A 10,296-nucleotide genomic window follows, 5' to 3' on the forward strand; every position below is an offset into this window, starting at 1 on the left:
TAAGGATGCTGCGAGCTCGATGCAGACAGCGTTTCCTCTGGATGTGCTCGATGGCAGGTAGTGGAGTCCCAGTGATGCGCTGGGCGGTTTTCGTGTATTGCGTGTCTTCAGCAGGAGTCGCACTTCCCTGTTCATCCATGGCTTCTGATTTGGGTATGTGGTGATCTGCTTCTGGGTTGTAACACTGTCAATGGTGGTATTGATATAATCCAGTACAGAGGAGGAGTAGCAGTCAATGTCCGTGTGAGAGCCACTGGTGGCTTGAGAAGCAAACATACTCCAGTCTGTGTGTAGAAACCTTTCCTGGAGTGTGAAATCTGCCCCCACAGGCCACACCTTGATGATCTTCGCCTTATCACACCTGTGAGTCTCCGCTACTGGTCTGGGGATTGAGTCTCCCTCACTGCCTACCATTTCCTACCCTGGGACCACCGCTGTTGACCAGCCAAGTTTTTGACTTTTGTTTTCTCCAGTACTGCGTCCGCGTGATGGCAGACTCCTGTGTTACCTTTTCAATAAACTTTGTTTCTCTATCAGCCTCTGCCCTTGGGTCCTCTGTTATCACTGACAAAGATGCAGTCATTCAATGAAATGAAAAATGATTCACTGTTTAGTGCCAGTGAAGTGACAGACACTGTTTCTGTTTCGCTGACTGTGAGAAGAGTTGTGACTGTGGTTTCAGGTTTGACCGATGCGTGTTAGCAAAGATTCATATCATGATGGTAATGCAGACTGTATAAAGATTTTTGTACGAAGTGACTTCAGTATTGAAATATTGTTTGCAAATAAAAAAATAAAAAAATAAACTGCTGTTTTGGCCAGAATGTTTTGTGTAGGCAAATAATGGTAAATAATATATAATTGTGTAAAAGTTGTACTTCTACTGTACACTTAAACTTTTCCTGGACTTCATTTCTCTGTGGAAATCCTTGTTGTGTTCCCAAACACTTGTTTCACCAGGTTTCTGAAAAACATGTGAGTCCAGAAACGGCCCTTGAGGTTATTTAAAATGCTAACAGATACAGCTTTCGATATCATAGACCCCCTTAGATCCAGTCAAGTCATAAAAATACTGTCCTAAATTGTGAAATGCTGATATACTGTAGTCTTCATTCACTGAAAAATGCAGGTATTTAGTTGAATCATTTTATTTTTTATTTTCTATCAAATTTACATCACTTCATGCCCCTCCTTTAGGCGACCCCGCCCCGCTTAAAAGATAATAAATGTGCAACTCAAGAAATTAAACAGCTGTACAATCTTAAAGACCAACAAGGAAGTATGACCTAAAACACTTTTTTAAGACATTTAGCTTCGAATTGAGACAATGCAGATTGTGCGATTGGGAGTTCTTATTTTCCTCTGTAAGGTAGGATTTTATTCAGGGCACTTTCCAAAAACTTTGAATCTCTTTAGTGTTTGATTGTACTCATCATGTTCAGAGAATTGTTTTATTTTTTTGAGAATCAGAATTTATTTGACATTATTAATGTGTGTTTTTAAGAGTTTAATGAAGTTGAGAGCTAGTAGTTTAATGCATTTTGTGCCAAAGCAATGATAAATGATCCGCAGTTTAGCTCACATGGACTGCTGTTGTGCTGGAAATACGTAATTTTAAGTGTATATGTGTTACATACAGAGATTGCTTCAATTTAGGTCCTTTTGTGTGAATTTGCGGAGGAGTCTTCATGTTCTCCAGGCTTTGAGTCGGAGTTGCTGGTTTTTAAAGTGCAAAGAGATGACCTTCACCAAGGAGAAAGACTAGGAAGAGGTAAGCTGATCTCTTTATACAAAACACTGAAGCATCTGAAAATAGTAAAATATTTTTAGTATTTGGCTAAATAATCTCTCTACGAAATGCAATCTTTTTAACCATTGTTTAACTGAGTACTATAAAAAAAATGTAGCTCACAAATACTGTAAGTGTTGATTAATGATGTATGCTATCTGTAGGCGCGTTTCCATTACAGATTTGCGCAAAACTTTCGCGAATTTTCTTTTTTTCTTTTCTAAATTTCCATTAAACGATGTTATGCGACTAAAACTTAATTTTTTCCTCTCGCGATAAGTAAAATCATTCAAAAAACCATGACAATGAACTTTGGTAGGTTTATGTACTATATCCCAGCCACTGCACTGGCCATTATTATTAATTGAAGGAGATGTATGTGTGTTTTCCAAGCATTAATGATAAGGAACGACCCTTTTATTATTATGATAAACAATATTTTTTTTACCATTATACTTGTGAGCGGCACATATGAGGTGTTTCTGGGTGTTTCTCCCTCATTTCTGCTTTAAGGTCTTGATTGTGGCATTTATTTGAGGTTTAGAATCCATTATTCCTGTAATTCTTATATGAATTTAATAAAGAACTCTGTCTCGTATTCTGTCCAAACACACCGCCTCGTCTACGTCAGGTGACTGTAAATGCGCAAAAACTGTTTCCATTGCAGTTTTGCGAAATATTTCTTTTGCGAATTGCCTGAAAAACCCCCTCATGCAAGCATAATTTTTTTTTTTACGATAAATGGGAGTTTTTGTGCAATAGACGTGTTTCCATTGGGCGTATTTTCAATTCGCAATTTCAATTTGCGCAATTTGAAGGGTAATGGAAACGCGGCTAATGTCTCATCAAACAGCCTGCAGGTGCGACAATTGTCTGAAGTCTGTATAGAATCACACCAATTCATTGGCTGATGGTGCAAACACCACTCTCCGAGGGCATCACCCGTGCCTCAACAGGACATGCCATTGCTCCTCATATGTTTCTTATTCTGGAAGCAATTTATCTGCCCATATTTTGTTAAAATTTCCAGCGACATAGTGTTCTCATAATTTTCTCAGTTTTTTCATAAAGTGTGTGTCTCTGTGTCTCTGTGAGGACACACATGAAAAAAGTGTAATTGTGCTCGAGAATCTGTCATGCTTGTGAGCCGATTCCTCTTCAGCTCTCATCAGCACCCATCAGGGGAGCAGAGAAGCAGTGAAGTAGTCCTGACTCCCCCAAGAAGTGCTGGGGTCACCGGTCTCACTCGATTAAGCATTTGCACCCTCTAAAGTGCACAGATCTGAGGCTGATAACTAAAGCTGTGTTATACTTTCCACGTGCGCGAGTGCAGGAGGGTCCGCGTGATGTCAAAATCTTCTCTCAAGGTAAGGGCTGAGACATTTGGCAGAGGTGGATCTGATCGCTTTGAGCGAGACAGCCCAGTGCGCCCCTTGTCCACTCTGCCTCTTCCATTGCCTCTGACGATAGATGCTGTTGTGAGATTGTCTTTTGTCCATGTTAAGCTACCGTAGTTTGGGTATGCTAACCACTAGGGGACTGTTTTACTGTTATTGTTTGAGTCCAACGCATGGCTTAAGCTACTCCGTGCTGTAGCCAAATAAACCCTCTTTAATGAAGACCACGACCCGTGTCTTGCCTCATATCATGACAGATGCTTTGGCTCATGCGTGGCCAATGGGCAATTTTTCTGTCAGTTCTTTTGAAAGTGCTCGAGAAAATTCACAATTTCAATTTGCGCAGTTTGAAGGGTAATGGAAACGCGGCTAGTGTTGTGTGCCACAACACCAGGAGATTGCAGAAGTTGTTGTCCAGGGACATTAGCTGTGGCACAATGTTTTTATTGGGATGGGCTCTCTCTCCAGCTTCTCTCAAGGAGAGAGTATTATAAATTATAATTTATGACATGGTCAATTAGGGCGGCTCTGATTTAATATGAAACCCGTCTGTTCCCTATCCTTCTACCTCTCCTCCCTCGTCTTACACCTTGCTCCTCCCTTCCCCTCCGTCCATGTCTTATTATATTTGCTTATCTTGCTCTTTCCACTAATACCATTGCCTTCCACTCTGAACACAGACGTGTGTAAAATCGATTGAGAATTTTTAAAGTAAATAATAATAAATTTAAAGTAAAAAAGTCAATAATAAATGAGAAGATTAGCATGTAGCCTTAAAACTCAGGGAACCAGGTTTACATGTGACAAGATGTTTTAATGAGCCAGTTGAATCTCTTTTTCTGACAGTCATTTTTAATGCATGCGATGGAAGAACAAGAACGCTCTTCCAGTCCTCTGACAAGGGTTTTGATGTGGACACGGATGGGACTGTAACGCTGAAGAGACAAGTGACTCTTCATGAAGGCCACAAGGTGTTTTCTGTGGACGCTTGGGACTCCAGTGGCAAGAAGCACACGGTATCTGTCAGAGTTGAGCGTGTCCATCATCATCATCATCATGAGGACCATCACATGGACACGGTCATGAACATCTCCTCTCCACAGGTACAAACAAGTTCCTTCCAGAAACCGCTGTCAGTACAGTACAAGCCTGACCTCTATTGGACACTTCTGTTTTTATGTGTGCTACTTTACTATCACACTTTAAATGGGCATATTCAACTACCAAATTATGTGTTTTTACAAATTATTATTGGAGGCCTGTGTTAAATTCATGATTTTCCAAGACAATCATTAAAGATTGAATATAGTTCTATATTCTTAATCTTAAAGGAAATTTAATCACAAAATTACTATTGTTTTGCATCAAGTGCGGTTTACTAATAATAATGCATGTTTATTTCTTGGAGTTAAACATTTCTGTTAAAATCCAGTTAAAATGTACTTTTATTAACAACAGTAACATGCAAAAAGCAAAAAAAAAAAAATGAACAGGGTTAAACGCTTTGGTGATTATATAAGGAGCAGGTATACAAGTTTTACTTGTTTTCTGCGCAATTCAGTTGCAGTGTAAAGGGGTCATGAATTGAGAGCGATAATTTTTTCATCTTTTGACATGAGAGGGCATTATACTATAAAATATCCTGTAAGTTGCAGAACTCAACTTCCTCATTAGTCCAAAAACAGCTTTTATTGAAACCAAGCTCAGAAAATGACTCTTTCTGATTTTGTCATTATAGTGTGACGAAAGACTGTAGTGCTGCAGCCATCCTTTGCCAACTAAAACGAAGGAAACTCAGTTCTTAAACTTTGTTTGCCACAGACAAGACTTATAAAAGCATATGCTAACAATGTGAAACATTTATGTGCATTACATATGTTTCAACTATGTAAGGAGATTCCAACATCGGGAGTTTTTAAAACCAATTCACATGTGAAATGGCGGGGACATTGAACATTTTAATATGCACGCAAATTTTAATATGATAGGCAATCATGGCAGTGGGCGTTTACCTCAAGTCTTTAATGTGACTCCTATAAAAAGTGTTCAAAAGATGGTCAAACACAGGATAGAAAATGGATTTACATCTAAATTAGGATGTTTTTTGATGTAGTAATCTTGATATGTGGACTTTAAAAACACATCTTTAAAGGGGCCATGAGCTGCATTTATATTTTTATTTTAGTTTTTATTTATAGAGACTACAGTACAAAAAAAGTAGTGCCAAACATATGACCTTTATTTCTTGATTTGATATGTTAAAGTAGTTATTTCGTAATGTCTAAATATAAATTCAAAAGCAAAACATGAGAATTTGCCATCGAGTGTTAGTTTTCCTACATCTTGAAACTTTTAGTGTTATAAATGGGGACGATCGTCAAAGGATGAAGAAATGATGTTTTTAGTGATCTCATTAAAAATAACATTTAAATCGGATGATATTTAGAGCTTTGACGTGCTGGAAAAAGTTGTGAAGCACTTTAAGTGCTTCAAGTTCACTCTCAAACAGTAGTAAGAACCCTCAGATTAAAAACATTTGACTATTTCTGCCACAATACCATGGTTACAGTTAGCGTTACTACAATAGTGAATCCATGGTGATTCGTGGATTGAAAAGCCATCTATAACTTGTTCATTCATGGCACAATGTTTCTCCTGCTTTCCATGTCCACACTTTTTGATCTGGTATGATTTATAAAATCATATATTGATACTGTGGTGAATTCAAGCACTTTCTCACTGGATCTCCCAGCGCTGTGTACTAACGGTGTCACATGATCGAGATCGGCCCACGAGTAAACCTGTTTAGCAATTTTGTCTATTATTGGTCTGAGTTGATAACCGGTTTCTTTCTGGTTTCATTTGTTTCTCATATGCAACATAAACTGCAGCTTTTATTAGTTGGGCAACATGGTGGTGGTACCAGTGCGACCTCTAACAAAACTGAGTCGAACTGGTGGGGAAAAAAGGTCGCAAAATACCACCATTTAGTCGCAGCCTGGAGCCCTGAAATATACAATCTACAGCGAGCCAAGAAACAATGTCGCTCATTGTCATTTACTAAATTTCAGATGGAATCTCCCGCTGATGATCTGGTTCTGATGTTTCCAAAGTCTTCAACGGGTCTGAAGAGACAAAAGAGAGGTTGGGTTATTCCTCCATTCAATGTACCCGAGGATAGCAGAGGTCCTTTCCCAGAGAGACTGGTCCAGGTGAGAGAAAGTCATGAAGGGAAAGTTCAAAACAAGAAAAAGGTTTGTCTGTTATTGACTTAGTTTTTTTTTTTTTTTTGCTTTCTGTGTTTAGATAAAGTCGGACCTTTCTAAGGAAGCTCAGTTGGCATACAGCATCACAGGTGAAGGAGCGGATCAGGAGCCTAAGGGGACTTTTACTATAGAAAGATTATCAGGGAATCTGTTTTTGACTCGGCCACTCGACAGAGAGAAAAAAGCTTCATACAGAGTAAGTTGATTTTAGGTCTAACTTTTAAAATCAGCAGATAGTTTTTGGTGTATTTTTAATGTTAGATCTTTTGCTCATTCTTAATTGTTTTGAAGCTGTCATCAGTTAATATTAAAAAGGCCCCTTGAAATGACTTTTCGTGTGTTTTGCAGAGCATACTTTTTTTATTTTTTTTATTTGTATATTTACTAAAATGTTTTCTTAAACTACACTTGCATATTGATGTGTCAAAGCTAACAGACATGGACTAAAAGAGACAAACTCAGATATTTGTCTCTTAACATGCCTGTATCTCTTCTCCTGTCTTTAGCTTATAGCTCATGCGATTGCAGTTGATGTTCCTAATGTAGCAGAAGTGCCAATGGAAATTATTGTAAATGTGCTGGATCAAAATGATAATAAGCCTGTTTTTACTCAAAATCCATTCAATGGAAATGTTCCTGAAGCTGCTGATATAGGTAGGTGTATGATGCAGTTTCTCAATGAAATGGTTTTTAGCAGTTTTTTCCCCCAAATGCCTCTTCAGTTTCACCAAATCAGTCTTTCTTCTTCTCTCACTGAAGGTCATGAGTTTATGACAGTCACAGCCACTGATGCAGATGATCCAAATACTAACAATGGTATTGTCAGTTACTCAATCGTCAAGCAAGATCCAGAAGTGCCAAAACCAAACCTGTTTACAATCAACCCTGTTACTGGAGGAATTCGTGTGAATGCTTTAGGCTTGGACAGAGAGGTGAGAAATGATGAATGGATCTCACATTGTGGAAGAATAATTTCATGTAAACAAACATCTTTCTTTTCAGACATATTCCAGATATACTGTGTTAATTACGGCTACTGACATGAATGGAGGCGGTTATTCAACCACTGGCACAGCTGTTATTACTGTGACTGACAGCAATGATAACGCACCTCAGTTTGAGCAAACCACGGTAATATATATTAATAAATTCAGAATATTATAATATGTGTTACATCTTTATTAATACTTATTTACACCATACATCTCTTTGTTTTAGCACACTGTATCTGTCCCAGAGAATAAAGTAGGGGCTGAAGTGGCCAGACTTACAGTTACTGATGGAGATGAACCTGGATCTCCTGCTTGGTCAACCAAATATAAGATTATTAGCGGTGACAAGAGTGGGTTTTTCAGTGTCAGTACTGGACCCAGCCAGCTAGAGGGCATCATCACCACTGTAAAGGTACTGTGTGTTGCTCATGTGTTTCCACAATGGTTGTTCTGATTACCTTTAGTAAAAGACGCTTTCTTTTCTAATTCAGCCCCTGGACTTTGAGAAGAACAAGCAATTCATTCTGTCTGTGATTGTTGAGAACGATGATCCATTTGTCGGTTCTTTGGCCACTTCCACTGCCACAGTCACGGTGAATGTAGAAGATGTTGATGAGCCTCCGGAGTTTAATCCAAAGGAGAAGGTTATCTTCAAACCTGAAGATTCACCAGTTGATAGTGAATTAGTTACTTATAAAGCCACTGATCCAGACACTGGAAAAGCACAGAAGATAACGTAAGAAATATTTTTTCCCCTCCAAGACAATCAAACCATTTTAATTATTCCATTTGAAAATTTTCACTGATTTCTCTAGAGATTTAGATCTTGTAAAACAATAACAATCCCATAGTCTTCCATTGATGGACTTTATAAAATTATTATTTTATTTTTTTTCTTGTCAAACAGCCTCTCTAGCACTAGTAGCCACTAAGAATCCAGACAGCAAGATAGTGTCTGCCCCGATCCGGCCCTCATCTAGTACATGAGGATTCCACAGATGTGAGCCGGGTCTGTGCCGACACTGTGTTGCTGTCTGAGAACCACCTTAGCAAATGTCTACCTATTAATGCCTATTTCCCTTCCAATGTCAAATCTCTATACGCAGAATTCAAGTCATAGCATGCCTGCATATCCTTTGAACTTCAAATGTTTTTAAACCACCAGGCAAGACTCAAGTTGTTCTTGCTGAACATTTCTAGTTTTAACCTGTATGTTTGGTTCCTTCCAGGTATAAAATTGGCAGTGATCCTGCCGGCTGGCTGAGTGTTACTCCAGACACTGGAGTTATTAAAGTCAGGAGCCTCATGGATAGAGAATCTTCCTTTGTCAAAGATGGCAAATACAGAGCTATCATTTGGGCGTTGGATGATGATGGTAATTTGTGTTTCCTTTTTTAAGAGGAGAATTATGGCTGGCCTTTTTCTGATGTCTGTGCTTGTGTGCAGGTGAAGCTCCAGCAACTGGCACAGGAACCCTGGTAATTGAATTGGAGGATGTAAATGACAACGCTCCTGTCATTAGTGAAAGGAATATAAGAATATGCAATCGTGGTTCAGTCCCAGTGCTTCTCTCTATAACGGACAAAGATGGACCTCCTTTCGCTGGTCCCTTTAGAGTTGAGACCTACAGAGAAACCAGTAAATATTGGTCCACCTCGATGAATGGCACATGTGAGCAATTACTAATGTTTTAAAGAGATATTAATCTTATTTTTCATATGTTACACATTGAAATATCTGTCTGGCTTGGTATACATGTCTAACTATTATAATGTGCCCATTTTAGCAGCCGGTGTCTTTCTGACCCCAAAGTCTGCATTGGAGAAGGGTGACTACAGTGTTGTCCTGAAAGTTATTGATCAGGGTGGGATGGATCAGGAAAACACCATTCAAGCAACTGTGTGTGACTGTGAAGGAGAACCAGTGCAATTTAGTGACCGTGACAACGCTTCTGACCTAGCAAGCAATACATTCTGTCTGTTGCTAGCATCGCTCATGTTGTGTTTGTCTTTCACATCTTTATAATTAATCATTTATTCATAAGTAATCATTCTTTTTTTTCTTTTTTTTTTACATTTGCTGACCATTACTTTACATTTATTATATCATCTTAATATTGCTTTAGGCTAATCATTGTTATCTAAAGGATAATGTACAGCCAGATGGTTTATGTATAAATTTTTTTATTGTTTTTGTACTATTTTCACAATTGGTTTTCACATTTTAAAAACTTTTTTCTATTAATCGCACAACAAATTATCATAAATGTACTGTTTTTTAAACATTTCATAATATTTTCTTTAATGTATTCATTTTCTTTCTGTAACTTTTTACCTCCGTTTTCATAAGTTTATTCTTTATTTACCTTTCTTATAAAGCAATTACCTTTCGTTATGTTATGAACATTAAACTTTCTAATTTGCATCTGTTGTTGTTCATTTGAATACATTTGACTATCAATAGCCGCGTTTCCACTGTCGGGCCAGGGCCGGGCCAGGGCTTTAAACGGGCCGTGCCGGGCTAATAGCCTCGGGCCAATAGCACCGGGCATGCGTTTCCACTGTCGGGCCAGAAGCTCCACAGCGCTTCACTAAAACACGCCCGTAACACGCCTCTCTGGGACAACGTCACACTAAACCATCATTTCACCAACAAATGGAAGTTTTATCAGAAAACTAATCAGATTTCACTGAAAACAGCGTTGAAAACAAACACAATAAAAGCGGCCGTTTGCTAGCTTTTTTTTATTTTATTTATTTATTAATTTTTTTGCAGCTAACGTTACTTGAATATTTAAAAACCCAAGCATCGATGTTTTACCACAGGTTTACAATAAAAAGTGATACATTGAT

The 10,296-nt window shown here is 38.3% G+C and overlaps 1 protein-coding gene across 1 annotated transcript; it reads left to right on the forward strand.

The window, feature by feature from the left end:
• Nucleotides 1–1,312: 1,312 nt before the first annotated feature.
• LOC311288164 (cadherin-1-like) lies at nucleotides 1,313–9,740 on the forward strand. Its single transcript, XM_084405412.1, has 13 exons — nucleotides 1,313–1,369; nucleotides 1,657–1,771; nucleotides 4,033–4,289; nucleotides 6,258–6,398; nucleotides 6,493–6,648; nucleotides 6,959–7,106; nucleotides 7,212–7,384; nucleotides 7,455–7,583; nucleotides 7,671–7,856; nucleotides 7,936–8,180; nucleotides 8,674–8,819; nucleotides 8,891–9,115; nucleotides 9,231–9,740. The coding sequence occupies exons 1-13, from the start codon at nucleotides 1,328–1,330 to the stop codon at nucleotides 9,467–9,469; spliced, it is 2,202 nt and encodes a 733-aa protein (XP_084261538.1). The 5' UTR covers nucleotides 1,313–1,327; the 3' UTR covers nucleotides 9,470–9,740.
• The last annotated feature ends 556 nt before the right edge of the window (nucleotides 9,741–10,296 follow it).

This window comes from Rutilus rutilus (genome assembly GCF_951802725.1).
Source record: "Rutilus rutilus genome assembly, chromosome: 3".
Taxonomy (NCBI): domain Eukaryota; kingdom Metazoa; phylum Chordata; class Actinopteri; order Cypriniformes; family Leuciscidae; genus Rutilus; species Rutilus rutilus.